The sequence below is a fragment of the Candida tropicalis genome (genome assembly GCF_000006335.3).
Source record: "Candida tropicalis MYA-3404 genomic scaffold supercont3.2, whole genome shotgun sequence".
NCBI lineage: Eukaryota > Fungi > Ascomycota > Pichiomycetes > Serinales > Debaryomycetaceae > Candida > Candida tropicalis.
The window spans coordinates 179,997-200,460 of NW_003020049.1; the positions used below are offsets into that span (position 1 = coordinate 179,997).

The following is a 20,464-nucleotide window of genomic DNA, read 5'->3' on the forward strand; positions in this document are numbered from 1 at the left end:
ATATTTGTCCGATTGTGTGCGGCGTGAAAAATAATCCCCAAAAGGGAAACCCAAAGAACAAGTAAAAAAGCCAAAAAAAAAGAAAAATTAAGAATTGGGCTTATTTGTTGGAAATGAGTCGTAATTTTGACTCAAAAGTATGGTTGTAATATCTACAGAAATGGGAATCATCTATGAATGAAAAAAAAAATTGTTCAAGATAATATATGTAAATACATACAACAATGGTAACCACAACCAGGCCGAGATTTTTTTTTTCTTTTATAGCTGGTATTCACTAGTTATACCCCCCTATTTCGGAACCTCTGGAAAGTGGTGATAAGTTCAATTCAATTATCCCCTTCCCCCTCTCCACTCACCACCTCTCGATCCACTTGACATCATAAAGAATTAATTAATAAAAAAAATGAGAGCAAAAAGTAAGTAAATAATGTTTTGTGAGTAACTTTAAATGTATTGTACCTGTTGTACAAGATCTTGATAATATAGATCTGAAGATGATTTATCTCACCTACATAAAATTACACGTAGTGATAATAGTTTGTAATTGATAGTTTAGGATCATAGTTTGATTTAGCATACATTATTGAATAGTGGTAATAGTTCGGAGATTACGTGGATCGCCGGATATTAATGGCAATTTCATGTGTTTATAAAAAGTCAACTCGGTACGGGAACAAAAGAGAAAGAGCTCCATGTTTGATGTAACCTAAAATAACAATCGTACTTCTGACAGAAGTATTTATCATTCGCGTAGCTGATATTAATATGAGATCTACATATCAATGTTGTTGTCGTTCGCGTAATTCTGATCAAACAATTATGTCACCTAACGAAAGCAGAAAAAGAAAATTTTTCTTTTGCTCTCTCTTACTTACTTACAACTTTGTGTATGTACACACTACTTGAAAGAAGAAGAAGAAGAAGAAAAAAAATCAACACATTCCATAGAACGAAAAAAAAACCAAAACCAAACTTGTTTTCATTTCTTTTTTTCTTTCTTTTTGGTTTTTCAGTTTTTTATTCGATAGAAAGTAAACTCTTTACATCTTCTTATATATACATATATTGTTCATCATGGCTTTACCAATTCCAAGTTTGGAAACTCCTTTCGGTATCCAATTATGGCCGATTTTCGATTATGTTGTTTCAAAAATCTCCAATAATCGTTTCATTCCATCTGAATTTGAATTTGTTAATGGTGTTACCCCATTATCTACTTTCCGTGAAGCAGCAGCCATTATTGCTATTTATTACACTGTTATTTTTGGTGGTAGAGCCGTTATTAGAGCTTTGAATTTACCAGTTATTAAATTAAATGGAATTTTTCAAATTCATAATTTATTTTTAACTACTTTATCATTAACTTTATTATTATTAATCTTGGAACAAATCATTCCAATTTTTGCTCATGGTGGTCCTCATTATTCTGTTTGTTCTCCACAAGCTTATACTCAAAAATTGGTTGTTTTATATTATTTGAATTATATTACTAAATTTATTGAATTGATTGATACTGTTTTCTTGGTTCTTAGACAAAAGAAATTAACATTCTTACATACTTACCATCATGGTGCTACTGCTTTGTTATGTTACACTCAATTAGTTGGTTACACTTCTGTTCAATGGGTTCCAATTACTTTGAATTTGGGTGTTCATGTTGTTATGTACTGGTACTATTTCTTAGCTGCTAGAGGTATTAGAGTTTGGTGGAAAGAATGGGTTACTAGATTCCAAATTATTCAATTCGTCATTGATTTATATGTTGTTTATTACGCCACTACTACTTATTACGCCTACAAATATTTTGGTCTTTTAAGAGATTGTCATGGTACCGAAAGAGCTGCCATTGTTGGTTGTTCCATCTTGTCCAGTTATTTGGTTTTATTCATTGCATTCTACTACAATACTTACAAAAAGGGAAAGAAATCAAAGAAAGATTAGATTTCTTAACAAGAACAATGATAAAAACAATCAATAAAATCTAAATGGAAAATTTTCATTTAATTGGTTTTCTGTTAGATAGAGACCTTAATTGTGATATTCTGTTTAGTAAACCCAAATTGTGAAAATTATAGGTTTGTGGTTATAAGAAGAAGACGTGTCAATTTTTTTTCTTTCTTTCTTTCTAAATCCCATACCTTTTTTTTGCTTTCACTACCCCACATGTCACGTGTACCCAATAATTACATATTAATTATAATATAATAAATGAATTTAATTAGTTATAGATAAAGTATTATTAGAATTTTCTCCTCACTTCTGTTGAATCGCTTAAATAAGCAATCATTAGGAGATTTGTTACAAGTCCGATGTATCCTTGTAGTAGACGAGGAGGATAGTATTGGCAACGGCTTACATTTGACAGCATGAACAAAATCTAGCGGTAGTAAACGACGTCAATTGATATATAATACATTATGATCATATTTATTGGTTTTTGCTCGAGATTGGGTGTTTATTCCACATATGATAAACTAAAATAAATCAAAATTGACTGGTAATAATTACTGAAGGAAATATCAGCTATATATAACCAAATGAAGTTCTAATATATACAAAGGTATTCATTTCTCTTTGAATTCATGAGGTGAATTTTGTACTATCTAAGGAAATATAAAATCATACACGGATTATTTACGTATTTTCCCCCTGAAAGATTATTATTTCTCATCTTATGCAAGGGGGGACCCATTGCTTTTTCAGAAAAACAAGTGGCTTATTAATCGTTAAGTAGAATCAACAAATTGCAGGAAATTAGAGAGAATATATAATAAACATTATTTGATTATCGTTTACTTGTGATTTAAACTGAATTCAGTAAGATGAAGTAGTAGTTTTAGTAGAATTAATGAAATTCCTCAAATACATTATTATATTTCAATTCAAACACAAGTTTGCATTTTTTTTATTGAATTTCAATCATTTCTTCTGTTTTCCTTTATTTAACATATCTTTATTCCTAATTTAAAAACCATGAAAATCATCAATTTACCAACTGAGTTCATTGAACATATTTTCAAGTATATTTCATATTGGAAATTAAATGAAATAAAAGAGCTATTCCTGAGAGATAAAATCTTATGTGATATCACAAATTTATACATCTGTGAACATATGTCAATCATATTCTTATAAAAATCCAACTCGAACTTTTTACATTTGCTATAGAAATAAAAAAGTACAAGCTTCTAAAGACAGTTTAGATTTTTTCAACTAATCAATTTGATATTGACCAAGAAAATTACCAGGAAATTCAATTGAAGATCCACTTGAAAGAATAAATGAAATTTTACTTAATATTCAATTAGATATAGAAAATCTTTAAAGTTTTCATTACCTTTAAATAATGAATTTGAAATTTTAAAGAATGTATACTATTAAAATAAAATGGTAAATCAATTGTATCAACAGGAGTTCCAAAAATGAATTATCTGATTGTATATATTCAGATGGGTTTAAAATGTCTGCTATTTGGGCACTTTATCATTTTGATCAGGCTAATTTCTTACTTGATGGGTATTGGGAAAAACAAAGAGTCAAATTAATTATGCTTTTAAATAGAATTCATGATGCAAACCAATAGTTTAATTTTGGTATTGAGAATATGGTTTGTTCTTTGATATTGTTGATGATTTTATAGGTTCTTAAGTTTTCTTTTAATGAACATACTTTAAGGTGTTATTTATATGGTCTATCTCAACCTGCTGATACAGTATAACCATAAGAATTATTCTATTTAGGTTTTACATTTCTTCAGAATGGATATATTTTCATAAAAATTTTGTTTATAAATTGGAGTAAATTTCACTTAGCCAGTTCAATCAAATTGAAAAACATCCTTTATTAAACAACATTTTTGATAATATACAACCCAGATGGGAAAAGATTTTAATTTAATTGAAGCATACCTTTTATGGAGTTCTATATATCATGGTCTTTATTCTGCATTTCATATTTGGGTTGCTTATGAAGAGTTTCAAAATAAAAGGTTAGTATCAAAAAGTAGCTGTCGCAAATCCCTAGAATGTTCAATATGGTATATATCAATAGCTTTTGTTTCAAGTTTGGGATTAATTAAATACAGTTTTGATGGTAATACTATTCAAACCATTCAAACATGGTCAATCTCAAAAGGAGTTCAATTAATGGATTTCTTAATTATGAATTTCAATATAATCCGAATTTTGTCGTCTTTGATAGTGTCTTGTTTCATCCCTGACCGAGTTAAATAAATTATAGTTTCATTAAGTTGAATAATTTTACAACCAGTCACGTGGATATTTTTGGCGTGAAAAAATCATTTTGGTCCATCAATAGCAAACATAAAAAAATAATTGAAAGAAAGGCGTGGTGGATTCCTCCAAGGCGGGTCAATATTACTTGTATAATTTTGAATTTACCTTTCTTTACAATCAATAAAATACAAAAGCTTAAATCAATACAGAGAGAGAGGGGAGATAGGAGATAGGAGAGAGAGGAGAAATTGCAGCCCGAGGATGACATCCATCAATCTAATTTTGACTTTCAATTCATCTTAGCCGTTCAAAAGCATCACCGTAAGTCGTCATTACTTCCGAATAATCAAATCTGATACGAGTTACGACCATCGTCAGCAACAACAATCAATGCTGTGCGTTAGAACAAAAAGAGAGAGAGAGAAAAAAAAAATAAGGCGACAAGAGTATTCTGTATATATAATTAATAAAAAATTTGTAATGGTGGAAGGCTAGAACCATGAGCGGATGGCCATTACGCGTGGTGGCATTGTGAATGAGCACACCATAATTAAACTATTGTCTCATCTATAATAGATTGATTAGTTGCATTTAGGTGGTAGAGTAGAGTACCATCTTGACGTACTGATTTCAGAATAATAACAATCAAGGAGAAATGGCAACCAAGGCGGGAATCCCTGTGATTAGTTAATCATTGTTTTGTATAGTGTGGGTTGTGTGTGAACAAAAATAACCAAAAAACAAAATATTGTGTTGGGTGGGCGGGGCGTGAAGTGACAAACAACGACAAGGACAAACCAAGAAAGTTAATTACGGGTCTTTGACTAAATTCTGTTTGTCTCTTTTTCTTTTTTTGTGCTGTAAAAAAAAAAAAAGAATTCAAATTGGTTGCGACAATTTTTTTTCCCTTGTCTCCCGGATTTATTTATTTTAATCAAGTTATAATAATTTAGCCTCATGACTGGGGAAAAATCAAGGAGCATTGATCAATCAACACCAGGTAGTATTCAAGGGTCGAACACACATATATATTGGTTAACCCCTTTCAACAGGCGATAGGACTCAGTTGCCATTAATAATTTCTCTTTTCTTTCTTTCTCTTATTTTGTGCTTGACGTATATCGGTAATTATGTGGATAATTTGTTACAAAGAGCAAATGAAAAAGAAAAATTCACTCACTCTCTAATGGCATTCTTTTTTTTTTTTTTGTAGGATAAGCAAACCAACTTCAATATTTTATTTTATTTTTTTCTATTTTGGCGACAAGTCAATATCACATATTCTTACTTATCATCATTTTCAATATTTCTTTATTTTACCAGTCATCTCCCTTTTATCATCAAAGAATCCTTGTTTTATTACTGTCTGGGGTCAATATCTTTAATTTGTTGTATTAGTTTGAACTTCATTATCACCTTTATATAATCACTATTGATTGATCTCGTTAACAACGATTTGCTCCCGCCCTTTCAAGGTTAGTTAGATTAAAGGATTATCCCACATCATTTGCAATGAATTTTCTGAATGAAGAGACAGTACCGTCGCCTACACGAATCGATCCTCATGATACTAGTACAACTCCGTCTAAAGACGAAGTATTTCCTTCAATACCTAGGAGTGGCAGAGATACACTTAAAAACGGCTTTTCATTCACTCCCAATAATCCGAAAAAGAATATGCCAGCTAGGCCTACAAAATTAAACATCCCAATATCTGCCACTAGCACCGATTCATCGCAACCACCTTCTGCTTTAAGTCTTGATACACCGACATCTTCCAAAGAAATAGACGTGACACCTATTACGGAGTTTGCGTTGAATGAATACTCATTTGATCATACCATAACTACTAGGGCAGGTGATGAAACTCTGGAACTGTCAATAAATATCCATCAAAGTATGGCCAACTTGATGGAAGAACGTTCTTCATTGGCGTCAAACAAGTCTGTTGACGAAACATCTACTTCAATGTCCCTGGATACAAGTGATAATGTCTCATTAGGAAATTCTTCATATTTGAATAATATCAATTATATGAGAAGCCATTTGGAATATCTAAGTCAAAATCTCAATAGTAACATCTCCCCCAAAAACCTACTGCCAACAGGTGATTTAAGCTTAGATTCTGCCAATCTTATGCCCGACTCAATACCCGGATTTTCCTTGTTGAAAAGATTTGGAACCACTACTGTCCAAACAAATCTAATGTATAATGGTGTTAAGAAATCAGCCGACCCATCAATTAATTCCTGTAAAATAGTGTGTCCTAAACGTGGAGCAATAGATATCAACACCCATGTTTTGATTAGACTATCACCTAACATCAACAAGAATATGTCACTTTCTCGATTCTTGAACGAATGGTATCTTCTTTCTGGTCAGAATATAGTTCATAAACACCGAATATGGTCCAATGAAACATTGACTAACAAATATACTCCTGAAATAGATGTACCGGTACTTGACAAAGATGCTGCTAAAATTCGTTCGACGTTACCGATAGATCTTCCAGGTGTCTTATATCCCAATGAAGTATTGAGTTTCACTGTAATCGATGATGATCATCAATTGAAACATCCTTCTGAATGCCAAACTCAAAAAAGATTTGCCATTGTTTACAAAGATAACGAATATAGAACATTCAAAGAAATTAGTTCTGATGCACCACCCGATCAACTGAGCCACAGACAAGGATCGTTCTCATCAAATGGATCACGAAGAAAATCAATTGGAAGCAGCAGCTCTATTTTGACTCCAACTACTGATGGTGCTGATTTCATGACTACAGGTAACTCAGGCACCAATGATCTGCTTTTCAGAAGACTTTCCAAGTTTGTTTGCAGTAACCCTAAAACATCCTTAAAAGTGATTGAAATTTTATCCGATTTTATCAAAGTAGTGGAAACATTGGCTGTTGTGCATGAGTTGGGATTTGTTCATAACGGGTTAACAAGTTCACAATTGGTAAAATCAGCTATTGATAGTAATGATATTAAAATCAGTGGCTGGGGGTTTGCATTTAGTTATCTGGAAAACTGCACTTATGGTTATAGACAAAGACATCTTTGCCAAATCCCTGATTTGATTCCGTACATGGCTCCTGAAGTTTCTGGTGTTGTGAATAAAATTGTTGATTATCGGTCTGATTTCTACTCACTAGGTGTGATTTTGTATGAAATTCTTCTCGGAACATTACCATTCAAGAGTACTAATCCCCAGACGATAATAAGAATGCATATTTTCCAGAAACCTATCTCTCCATATCTGCTTGCATCAAGTTGGATTTCTGAAAAATTAAGTTCCATTATAATGAAGTTATTAGAGAAAGATCCTTCCGATAGATATACTGATAGTTATGCTTTATTGAAAGATTTGATATCTGTAAAAAATCTGTACATTGAAAAAGTAAAATCCTTAGGTGAATCTGTGTGGAACCACTGGTCCAAATCCAGCGAATATCTGAAGTATCTTGTTAAAGAAACTTTGTCACATCCAGAGAAAGTTGGCCATTCACCAGTAATCCACACTGGTATGAGATTCATTGGACGAGAGTGTTTTTATAACCAGGTAATGGATTCTTTTCGTTCATGTCGCCTGGATGTTAACTTGTTTTTCCTTTCTGGTGACACTGGTACTGGTAAAACATTGATTTTAAATGATCTCAGAGCACACGCTTTCTTGAAGTATGATTTTTATTGCTCGTTCAAATTTAGTATCTCCGCTACTGATAATTATATGTATAAATTTCTTGTTGATGGAGTACTGAAAATCATTAGTCAAATATTAGAATGTTCACAAGAAATTCAGGATTCATGGAGAGAATTAATAGTCAAGAATATTCCTTTGGACATGAGTATTTTGTTTTACCTCATTCCTGATTTCAAGAAATTACTTGGTGCTAAATATACTTCAATTTATCAACACAAAACTTCAGTTTCAACTCCCGGAACTTTCTTCAAAGATGATCAAACGGCAAGATTGGAAGTTAAGTTCAAACAGATTTTGAAAGAATTTTATAAAATTGTTGCCATGCAAGGATTGACAATATTTATCGATGACTTGCAATGGTGTACTGAAGAGGCATGGGTAACACTATGTGACATTTTAGATTTTGGAGATCAGACAGATTCACCAGTTACGGTGAAAATAGTTACCGCATATACATTGAATCATGATCAACTACTTGATTTTAATGTAAATGACAGAATGGAATCATTTTTCAGGTATGCACAACAGACCAAGATGAAATTACATCACTTTATCGTTCCATGTATTCTGAAGGAAACTGGTATTAACTACATCATGGAATCAGCTGGTTTCATTGATGAGCGAGCAAGCAGTAAATCTAAGATGAATTCATTACATGGATCTCCAACAAGTACCGGAACGTTGGTACCAAGTCAAGAGAATCCAGTATTGCTGTATGTCGAAGAAAGTTTTGCCAAGTTATATGATGTTTCATGTGGAAATGCAATCCTTATGATTTATATTTCTAGAATGGCAAGAATATTGGGTAAAATGCGTTATGTTCACGATGGAAGTTGTGGATATTTTTTACCCGATATAAGTGATATTGGCGTTACCGGAATATGCAGAGATGAACTCGCGAGAAGATTCATGACAGCATGTACTACTCCTGAATCCAAAGCGTTGATTGATATTGCGGCAGTTATTTCTACTGGTGCAGGATTTCACCTTTCTGATTTAACAGTTGCATCTGGATTACCTATGGGCGAAGTTTTTAAATTATTACAAGCGTGTGTTGCTTCCAAGATTATTATTCCAACTAGTACATATTATAAGGTTCCTTTCCACTTGATTTGTTCTGACGACACTCCATTTGACTTGACCGATGACAATATTTGGGAATTGGCTACATTATGTAGTTACAGATTTTACCACGATTCTCTTTGTTCACATACAATCAGAGAGTTGACCATTAGTGGTAAGTTTAAAGAATTATCCAGGTTGTGCGGGTTGAGATTTTACAATACCATTACCAAAGAACGTGTTTTAAATATTGGTGGATATCTTCAAATGGCAGTTCACTTTAGAAATTCGTATGAAGTTGCCAAGCCAGAAGAGAATGAGAAATATGTTGAAGTTTTGGTTCAAGCAGGGAGATATGCCTTATCTACATATAATATGAAATTATCTCAGTGGTTTTTTGAAGTAATTGGGGATTTAGTTTACAACCTTGATTCTAAAACTCAGTTAAAGTCAATATTGACAATTGCTCAGAACCATTTCAATTTAAGTGAATTTCAAGAATGTTTGGAAGTTATGGAAAATGCACAAAAAAAGTTTGGATTTGATAGATTGGTATTTTCCCTTCAGTTGGTTAAATGTAAAATTGAACTTGGGCAGCTTGAAGAAGCTTACCAAATTGCCATTGAATCTTTGCAGACACTCGGGGTTCCTATTTCATTTGACGAGAAAAAGAACAAGCATCTATATGAGAAGTTGATGAGGAAACTTCCACTTTCAGTTCCAGAAATCCGACACATATTGGATGGAAAAACATGTACCAATGGTAGAACTTTATTGATGTATCAAATTGCCAGTGAGATTATCCCTCCATTAAGAATGGATAGAAGAAATGATCTTAGAAATGCTCTTGTTGCTTATGCCACGAGTCAAATCTATTCACACGGTTCATCTCCATATTGTGCTTTGTTTATGTTAGATTTTGCAACCAGTTTTGTTGAAACAAGCACCAGTTCAGGAATGATCAAGGCAAAAGAATTGTGCCTGGTTGCTATTGCGTTGGTGAATCGAGCACCAGAAATATCATTGTCGTATGCTCAATCCATATATAATATTTACATCAGTACATGTGCAATTTTCTTTGATTCCATTGAACAGATTTTGAATTACGTTGAGATGGGTATGGATACTGTTAGAAATGATGCTATTTCAAGTTCGTCTGTTACTGAATTGCTAGTTGGCATTTCCAAAGTTATGTTGCTATACACCAGTGGAAAGGGTTATAGATCATCTATATTATTGAAATCAAGATCAAATTTGAGATCCAAATCCAAGACACCATATGGTAGTAATTTCATGTATGATTGTGAATCGGTATTGTTTGGAAAAGTGAGGTTGAAGGAGTTTTTATCAAATTATGATTTCTCGTATGAATGTCCAGTGGCACAGTTTTGTTATTATGTGGTTGTTTTGCAGGCCATGGCTGTTAAAAAAAGATACGACGAAGCAGCTGAATTGATTCTAACTAAAGTTGAGGCTATTCTGGAACAATGTCCTGTTCTACTTTTGCATCAAAGGTACTATGTTTTAACTTCCAAAGTACTTACCTATTGTCTGCCAGAGATAATCAAAGACAAAGAATTGAGAAACACCATATTATCTCGTCATTTGGACAAGTTCAAATTGTGGTCTCAAACCAATGAATCGACATTCGCATCGAAATTGCTAATTATGGAAGCAATGGAGGAAATCCGAAAACCAAATGGGGATAATTTACGAATTCTTGATATATTTGAAGAATCGATTGACATTGCACGAGAACATGGTCTTTTATGTGATGTTTTATGGTCAAGTTTTGACTGTGCTAGATGGTTGGTTTATTCTAAACAAAGTAAACGCAGAATTGCTAAAATGGCAAAACAAGGGTTAGATATTTTAAGACGTTTAGAAATGGTTGATTTTCTTAAATTTTATGAACTTGAATTTGCTGAATATATCGAAGAAGATAAAGAAAGAAGTCTTACTTGGCCAGGATTGTCGATGAATAACGGTTCCGATTCTATGCCTGTGTCTTTGAGACCTCTGTTGACAATAAATACCAGCCTGTTAAATTCAATTTCATCAAATAGGTCCTCCAATGGACTGAACAAGAGGAACCATCGAGGACATTCCGGTACATCAGCAGCGTCTAAAATGAGAATTACCGAAGAAGAACCGCAAGTTGATTTGAATATGGCAATTCGTGAATGTTTAGCTATATCAGAAGCACCTGACGAAAAGAGTATTCTTTTGGAATTATTATCGGCTGTGATTAAGTTTTCAGAGGCTGAATTTGGTGTTGTGGTTACATTAAACAATGACGAACCAATGCTTGAAACAGTTGGATCTGATCAGCATGTTTATTCATTAGATAAAGTTCCATTGAGTAGCAGAACAGACATTTGTCCGTACCAGTTACTTATCCATGTATTAAATACCGGAGAAACCATTAACAAAGATGCTGATCGAATTGATTTTGTCAACCGATTTGAACTTGAATATTTTGAAGCAAATGACGATTGTACATGTATTTGTATGCCACTTAAGAATCAATGGGAAACTTATGGTGTGATTTATTTGGAAGGTGGTAGTAAAACCAATAGGAACGAGACATTATTTGATGAAAGAAAATGTGACATTTTGCAACTTTTCTGTTACCAAGCAACTGTGGCTTTGGGCAAGAACAAATTGTTATCACAAATGGAAATAGCCAAACTGGCGGCGGAAGATGCTACAGCTGAAAAGGCAAGTTTCTTGGCCAACATGTCACATGAAATTAGAACTCCATTTAATTCATTGTTGTCCTTTTCCATTTTCTTATTGGATACCACATTGACCCACACCCAAAGGGATTATGTGGAGGCAATCAAATCTTCGGCAATGATTACTTTGAATATAATTGATGGTATTTTGGCATTTTCCAAGATCGAACACGGTTCTTTCACTTTAGATAATGCACCATTCTCATTGAATGACTGTATTGAAAGTGCAATTCAACTTGGTGGAGAAGTTGTCACCACAAGTGAAATTGAGTTGGTGTTCTTTAACAATTGTCCAGAAATTGAATCTGTGGTTGGGGATGTTACTCGATTTAGGCAGATTGTGATTAATTTGGTAGGGAATGCTATTAAATTTACATCTACTGGTTACGTTTCTGTTTCTTGCAGTGCCACTAAAATTGGAGATAACAGATATGAACTTAAAGTGTCAGTTAAAGACACCGGTATTGGTATTCCTGATCAATCGCAGACTAAAGTTTTTGGAGCATTTTCACAGGTTGATGGATCATCTAGACGTGAGTTTGGAGGTGCAGGTTTAGGTTTGGCAATTTCTAAAAAACTTGCAGAAATCATGGGTGGTAAATTAAGATTTGAAAGTGATTATGGGAAGGGTACGACATTTTATTTGACTGTTGGATTAAGAGGTACTGTTGCTTCCTCTGTACCAAAGTTGAAAGGGGTGGATAACCAAAAGTGTTTGATTTACACTTCACATGAGTTAACATCCTTGTCATTAAAGAATATACTTGAATATTATCAACTTAATGCTACCGTGGTTAGTGATTTGAAAGAAGTGGAGAATATCAATGATTACGGATTGCTTTTCATTGGCCGTACTGTTATTGAGAAGTTTACTGCTGATACAAAGCAGTCACCACCAAAAGGTCGTATTATAGTGTTGACTCGATTTGGTATAGCATTGCCTGCTGAGTTTGAGAAATATGATACTTTATTATGCCCTATCCAAAGAGAGAGACTTATAAGAATCATTGAGAAGGATTCAAACACGAATGACAAATCAAAACCAGATTCTTCATCATCAGCCACCACCACCACCAAAGAAATAAGTACTGGAAAATTAGCTGATGAATATCCATTGAGAATATTGTTGGCGGAAGACAACTTGTTGAATTATAAAGTATGTTCCAAGCATTTAGAGAAGTTGGGCTATAAAGCTGATCATGCTAAGGACGGTGTTGTCGTATTGGAGAAATGTAATGAATTGCTTGAAAAGGGAGAGAAATATGATGTTATATTAATGGATATTCAAATGCCACGTAAAGATGGACTTGCTGCTACCAAAGAGTTGAAAGAATCATTTTATGCTAAAGAAAAAGGAGATTTTATTCCATTGATTGTTGCATTGACAGCAAATGTAGCTGGTGATGATAAAGATAGATGTTTGGAAGCTGGTATGGTTGATTTTATCTCCAAACCTATTTTACCTGGAGAGTTGAAGAAAGTGTTGACAAAATTAGGTGAAATTGTACATAAGTGATATCTTATACGTATGTTTTCTTACTCTTTACTTCGTGTTTACTATTAGTTAAGTTAATTTGAATAATTCTTAGTCTGTGTATTACTATATAAATGAAGTATCAAACTGTATCTACGATTCTTTTCTTTCTTTTTTTAGCCGTTTATACATTATTTTAGTTAGTTTAGTTAGTTTTATATGGGCAATAATTTATTTTGTGTATCCCTTTTGAGGTATTATAAATTATTTGTCATTCATTCCATTCATTAATTAAGAATCCTTGGTTGAAATTGAAAATTGCTATTGGAATGTGTACCCTATATCTTAATCACTTTCCTTCTCTTCCATATTCCCTCTTTTTTTTTTCTTCTTCTTACCCCTTGATTTGTTAGAAGAATTAAAAAAAAACGTGACTTTCTTTTCATCACCAAGTACACGACTCTGTTGTTGACATTACGTAATCGATTTGTTTTTGTAATACAATAATTTATTTTCTGCGAGTTAATTAATTTTGACAATTTGTCTTTTTTTTTTTCTTTCTTTCTTTCTTGTCTGTATTCCTTTTCTTCCAACGAACAAAATTAAACTAAACAATCAACATCAACAATTAGGAATTGGGTTTTTTTTTTGGTTTTTAATTTGATTGATTTTTACTTCCATACTTTCCAGAGCTTTTTATTTTTTATTAAATTTCTATTATTAATAATAATAATAATAATAACCTACTCTTTTTTTTTCAATCAATCAACTAATATTACATCATTTTTTCAAGAAGTAGTAGTAGTATTATTTTCATTGTTAATTTGATTTTATCTTTGGTTTATATACAAGTTTAGGTCTACTTATATTTCCCGTGATCATTTTGACTAATCTTTTAGGAGTGGTACCTACTTTCTTTCTTTTCAATTATATTATTAGTGAAATCTATTGATAACTAATACTTCATATTATCACCTTTTCAAAGAGTATTAACTATTATTATTATTTTATTTTTTTGAACAATCATGTCATCGGATGGAGAATTTACAAGAACTCAAATCTTTGGTACAGTCTTTGAAATAACAAATAGATATACCGACCTAAACCCAGTTGGTATGGGTGCATTTGGTTTGGTGTGCTCTGCTGTCGATAGATTAACTGGCCAAAATGTTGCCGTTAAAAAAATCATGAAACCATTTCTGACTTCAGTATTAGCCAAAAGAACATATAGAGAATTGAAATTATTGAAACATTTGAAACATGAAAATTTAATTACTTTAGATGATATTTTTATATCTCCTTTAGAAGATATCTATTTTGTTAATGAATTGCAAGGTACTGATTTACATAGACTATTAAGTTCAAGACCTTTGGAAAAACAATTTATACAATATTTTACTTATCAAATCTTGAGAGGTTTAAAATATATTCATTCTGCTGGGGTGATTCATCGTGATTTGAAACCTTCTAATATTTTAATTAATGAAAATTGTGATTTGAAAATTTGTGATTTTGGTTTAGCAAGACTTCAAGATCCTCAAATGACTGGGTATGTTTCAACTAGATATTATCGTGCCCCAGAAATTATGTTGACATGGCAAAAATATGACACAGAAGTTGATATCTGGTCGGTAGGATGTATATTGTCAGAAATGATTGAAGGTAAACCATTGTTTCCAGGAAAAGATCATGTTCATCAATTCTCCATTATAACTGAATTATTAGGTTCCCCTCCACCAGATGTTATCGATACCATTTGTTCCGAAAATACTTTAAGATTTGTCCAATCCTTACCTCACAGAGATCCAATTCCATTTAGTGAAAGATTTGCTTCATGTACTCATGTTGAACCAGAAGCTATTGATTTATTAGCTAAGATGTTGGTGTTTGATCCAAAAAAGAGAATTAGTGCTGCCGAAGCCTTGACTCATCCATACATGGAACCATATCATGATCCAACTGATGAACCTTCATGTGAGAGTAAATTTGATTGGAGTTTCAATGATGCAGATTTGCCAGTGGATACTTGGAGAGTTATGATGTATAGTGAAATTTTAGATTTCCATCAAAATGTTGGCAGTGTTTCAAACAATTTCGATGGTGCTGAACAACAACCAGTTCATACAGAAGATATTACTGGTGCTTCAGCAGTTGCATCAAATGGAGATCAATTCCAACCACAAACACAACAACCACAAGAGCAAAAGATTTAGAAATGTTTAAATGTTGTACCCCTTTTACTTTCCTTCTATTTCCAACTATGGTGTCATTCATTAATTGCTTAACTGCTATTCTTCTTCTTCTTTATTATTATTACTATTATTATGATTATTCTATTATTTTGTATTCTTAATTTAAATGCATACTGTAGACTTAGATGTGTTCTAAGCAAATTTGTTTTCTATGACTGTCCATATATTGTTGGGCTATCATTTGGTTGTAAATATTGATTTCCACAGTAAATTTTTTTTTTTTTTTTGTCTGTGTCTCCCACTCGGCTGTTTTTCTGACGAAACAAACTCGTTGCCAAAAATGACATGGACAACAAATACATTACGTCAACTATCATTAATGACAACATCTACAACGTCATCTTCGTCTACATTAGCATCCACTGACAATTCATATTCAAAGGTCCTTAATGATAATCTTACACTTTCATTGAAATACATTGATGATGGTGGAAGTAAGACTCAGGAATGTATACTAACATTCTCAAATACATCAAAACAAGACGTTGTCATTAACCCAATTAAACAACAACAACAGCAGCAACAGCAAAATTCTGGAAGATGGTTTGGGAATATTTTTGGCTCTACTAAAATAGTAGATGAATCAATGGATGCATTAAACATCGAGTCTGATGAACTGATTCATTTATTTCTTGGGTATATACAGTTATTTGGATACGTGGTATTGAATTATAAATTTAGTATTGATACTTCTTCTCTTGAAGTTAATAAAGGCAATCAATGGTGGAATAATACTGATTATTTACATCAATATTTATATAAAGATGATCCTGCACTTGAAAAGTCAGAAGATCATTGGAAATTAGATACTGTTCCATTTATTGATGAAAATTATGAATCAAAATTAATAATTGGTGGGAAATTGGGTGGAGTTAATGATTTAATTATTAAAGATGAAAAAATTTCCACTGAAGAAGGTCATTTATTACATGATTTAATTAATAATTTTAATTCTCAACCAAAATCAAAACATCCTCGACCAGTTTCATTACATGATTTAACTGATCCAATTATTCCTTTTTATACAACTTCACAATCTTTATTATTCACTGATTTAACTATACCGCAAAATTCATCCAAAAGTTTCCATTTAAAATTTCCAATAAAGGAGGATTTACCTCCAAGTTATAATTCTCATCTGACAGGGCCAGCATGTGATCAAGGGTTGGTAAGTATTCGATATTCATTAATTGTGAGTTTAATTGAAGGACAAATGACAGAAAAGGGTAAATCTATCTATTTTCCATTTGAAGTAACGCCTCAGAGACATCTTGGAGTCGCTAATAGATTTCTTCAGAGGAAGTATTTTGAAGACCCTGTGGCGTTGGATAAAGATTGGAAAGTCAAACTTGTCACTGGTAAAGAGGAGATCAAGAATGCTGATGAGGATAAAGCTCACGAAGAAGAAGATAAAAAGACATTCCTAGAAGATCTTTCCAAACTTATTGATTCAGATTTATACAACATGCCCAAAGTATCTAGCATGGAACGAAGAAAAAGTAGTGTTAATGGACATCATGAAGAGGATGGTCTTGAAGGATATATTGCTCAATTACCACCACATTTGAAAACTCAATATAGATTACGTGTGAATAATCAAGAATTGTGTTTGATTGGTGTGCCACGTCCGTATTACCATCCGGGTGAAGATATAAATTACATAATAAATATCAACCCAAACAAATCAAATACGACAAAAGTGATTGGTTTAATTACTTATTTGGAAGCTCATGAAGTTTATCATTTACAAGAGAATGGACAAACCCAAGTGAATAAGTATAAAGTTACAGGGAATGTCAAAGTCAACACGTTAGCTCCATCTATTATTAATTCAACTATTGGAGAAAGCTCACCAAGTTTAATTAACGATTATATCAATATCCCGAAATTTGTAACACCACAGTTTCAAAGTAGCAAATTTCTCAGTTTGGAATATCATCTTGTTTTCCAATTCAATTTAACAGAAATTAATGAATTAGACGAAGTTCACGGGGAAGCGGTAGAGATTGGCACAGGCTCAACCCATGAATTGAAGATATTCAACAAACTTGGTAAATTTAAATTTGAAACCATGGCAAGTTCATACCGATTCACAATTCCTGTGTATATATTACCTTGAAGGTTAAAATAGGATCCTCCCAATATACAATTAAATCAATGACAAGAAGATTAATAACAATCCGCTGCAACCTTGTTCTCCTCTGCGTTATGCTTCACTATAAATAGCGAATATCTATCCGATTCTAGACTTTTCTTTCAGTTATTATTATTATGAATTCACATCTCCCCCTGAAAAATTCTTTGCATGTTACAATGATGATTCTTATACACTTTACTTGATATGGTTTGAGGCGTTGACATAATTATTTCTTAAACGAGTCTATAATTTGATTTATTTCCTAATCGGGAAAAGAAGTTCAAAAAATTTTTTTTTTTCGCAGCAAGTATTTTCCTTCTTGTTCGTTTGGATTTTCACCAAAAGAACTGCAAAGGATCTTGAATGAAAGAGAAGTTGTATTTTGCTATTGTTGGTAATAACTATACATTCATCATTTATAAGAGAAAATAAGCCTTGTACGAATTCCAACTTCGAGGCACATTAGTTGAATAAATAATTTTTTTTTCTTAATTTGGTAATTCGTTAGTTAACTAAAATATAGTTTTTAACAAATATAAATATAAAATAGAATTTCCTTCTATAATTTACATTGTAAGTTTTCTTGACATTTTCTTTTTTTTTTTTTTTTACATAAACTTCATTAGAATTTCTAGAAATTATCATCAATAGTGATAGAGAATCCATTATAATATCAAAGTCAATTTCAACACCATTCGTTTATTATTAATTTTTAGCAAGAATTCATTAAGAGAAAATCAAAAATGAAATTCTCAACTATTTTCACAACTACATTTTCAATATTTTCAATTGTAAATGCCCAACAACAACAAGGAATTAGTCCAGTTTCAGATCCACTTTCACTTGAAATAGCAGGAAGAGATTTAGATAAACTTTATCAATTTCAAGAAAGAGATTTACTTGATGTTGTTGAAGGTTTAGTTTCTAATATAAATGTAACTAGTATTCTTGATTCAATTGATTTTGAAAGTATTGCTGGTTGGGTTGATAGAATTTTAAATACTAATGATAATGTTCAATATTTAGATGATTTACTCAATTTTGTTGCCGATACTGATTTAGTACCATTTTTAATTAGTTGGATAATTAGTAATAATTCAACTAGAACTATTGCCGGAGAAGTTGCCATTGATTTATTAGGTGTTGCTGGTAAATTTGATTTGACTCCTGTATTTGTTGCTTTAAAAGATTCAGGTTTAGCTTATACTTTAATTGCTGATTCAATTAAAAATCCACATACTTTCCCATTTGTCAAGCAAGTGGTTATTGATTTATTAAGTGGTTCAGGTTCAGGAAGTGTAGCTACTACTACTTCAGCTATTTTTGCTACTACTGGTACTACAGCTTTAACTTTTGCTACTACTGGTACTAGTTCTGCCAATGGTTTGGGATTAGGACTTTTTGGAAGCGGTAGTTCAGCTTCTATTTCATTAAGTGCTGGTTCTATCAATACTAATATTCAATTCACTGATGGTGGTGTTGCTACCATGCCAGGTCCAGTTGTACAATCAAGTACTTCTATTGGATCTATTAATACCGCTTCATTAGCTAATCTTTTCTCCCAAGCTGCTGCTGAAAACACTGATCCTGATACTATTGTTGGTGATACCGAAACTGTTGCCACTACTGTTGCCACTACTGCTACTACAGCTGCTACCTTAGGCAGTGGTGCTATTACTTCAGTTAATGCTCAAGCTACTGAAGTTAGTGGTGATAATTTCCTTGGGGTCACTGGTCCAGCATTCCAATCTGTTCCAGCTAGTCAATTTGGTGCTGGTCCAACTTCAATTAACCTTTCTGCTTTGGCTCAAATTACTGGTGCTCTTAATGGTAAGAGAGAAAACATGGAAGAGGAAAGAGATGATCCAGTTGCTAGAGCATTGAATCAAATGAGAAAGAAGAGGGAAGTTAAAGATCCAGTTGCTATGATTTTAGAAGAAATTAGAAAGAGAGAAATTGAAGATCATGAAGTTGAACAAGCAATGAGAAAAATCAAAAGAGATAATATTCAAAACTTGTTAACCACAATTTTCTCCTCCGTTGCAAGATCTGATATTTTAAATGAAACTATTGATTATTTGGTTACTGATCAAAGATTTGAAGATAGTGTTGTTTTAATTTTACGTGGAGTTTTTTCAAATATTGGATCTACTTTAACTGGAGTTTTGAGTTTTGATTGGGCTTCATTAGCTCCATTAGTTAGAGCTTTATTTAATTCTGGTTTAATTACCGATACCATTTCCAGAGCTTTCAATGATCCTGATTTGGGTCCAGCTTTATGGAGTGATATTACCCTGTTGTTTAAAAGAGATTTGATGTTGAGAGATGAAATTTTATCAGCTATTAATGGAACTGATATTACTTCATTACCTATTTCTGAATTCATCACTGCTACTGTTTCTTCCGATACTACAACTACTGTTTTAGATGGTGCTGAAGGTATCCTTTCTTCATTGGAAGTTTCTGAGTTCATCAACACTTTATCCATCTCTGCTGCTGATAATTCCACTACCCCAGAAGTTTCTGTGGTTCAATCTGCTGCTGGGTTTGCATTAGGAACAAGTTTATACACCAGTTTCTTTGCCATGTTGACTATTATCACCATGATGCTTTAGTCTGGGGGAGCACATTATCTTACTAATATCCAAGAAATCACGGGTACAAATACAAAAAAAAAAAAAACAAATCATGGATAATTGGAATTCATTTCGTCGATAAATATTTTAAATATACCTTATTTTTTTAGTTTCTTCTTCTTACAGCTTTTTTTTTATTTCGTTTCTATAGGTTTAATTTTTATTTACACTATTGTGTTGTTTCAATAGATGGTGGAGTAAATCCTCTTACGGAGTTTT

At 32.5% G+C, this 20,464-nt stretch overlaps 5 protein-coding genes across 5 annotated transcripts; all 5 read left to right on the forward strand. All coding sequences in view use genetic code 12, as the record gives it.

Annotated features, from left to right (window-relative positions):
• Positions 1 to 1,077: 1,077 nt before the first annotated feature.
• On the forward strand, positions 1,078 to 1,944 carry FEN12 (fatty acid elongase; the record flags this gene model as incomplete). The annotated part of the gene is made up of 1 exon (XM_002546828.1): positions 1,078 to 1,944. One exon carries the CDS (start codon positions 1,078 to 1,080, stop codon positions 1,942 to 1,944), a length of 867 nt encoding a protein of 288 aa, XP_002546874.1.
• Positions 1,945 to 5,750: 3,806 nt separating this feature from the next.
• On the forward strand, positions 5,751 to 13,262 carry CHK1 (Chk1p; the record flags this gene model as incomplete). The annotated part of the gene is made up of 1 exon (XM_002546829.1): positions 5,751 to 13,262. The coding sequence occupies one exon, from the start codon at positions 5,751 to 5,753 to the stop codon at positions 13,260 to 13,262; it is 7,512 nt and encodes a 2,503-aa protein (XP_002546875.1).
• Positions 13,263 to 14,245: 983 nt separating this feature from the next.
• HOG1 (mitogen-activated protein kinase) lies at positions 14,246 to 15,433 on the forward strand (the record flags this gene model as incomplete). The annotated part of the gene is made up of 1 exon (XM_002546830.1): positions 14,246 to 15,433. The coding sequence occupies one exon, from the start codon at positions 14,246 to 14,248 to the stop codon at positions 15,431 to 15,433; it is 1,188 nt and encodes a 395-aa protein (XP_002546876.1).
• Positions 15,434 to 15,623: 190 nt separating this feature from the next.
• Positions 15,624 to 17,591, forward strand: CTRG_01182 (uncharacterized protein; the record flags this gene model as incomplete). The annotated part of the gene is made up of 1 exon (XM_002546831.1): positions 15,624 to 17,591. The coding sequence occupies one exon, from the start codon at positions 15,624 to 15,626 to the stop codon at positions 17,589 to 17,591; it is 1,968 nt and encodes a 655-aa protein (XP_002546877.1).
• A 761-nt stretch (positions 17,592 to 18,352) lies between these two features.
• PGA17 (Pga17p) lies at positions 18,353 to 20,224 on the forward strand (the record flags this gene model as incomplete). The annotated part of the gene is made up of 1 exon (XM_002546832.1): positions 18,353 to 20,224. One exon carries the CDS (start codon positions 18,353 to 18,355, stop codon positions 20,222 to 20,224), a length of 1,872 nt encoding a protein of 623 aa, XP_002546878.1.
• Positions 20,225 to 20,464: the final 240 nt, after the last annotated feature.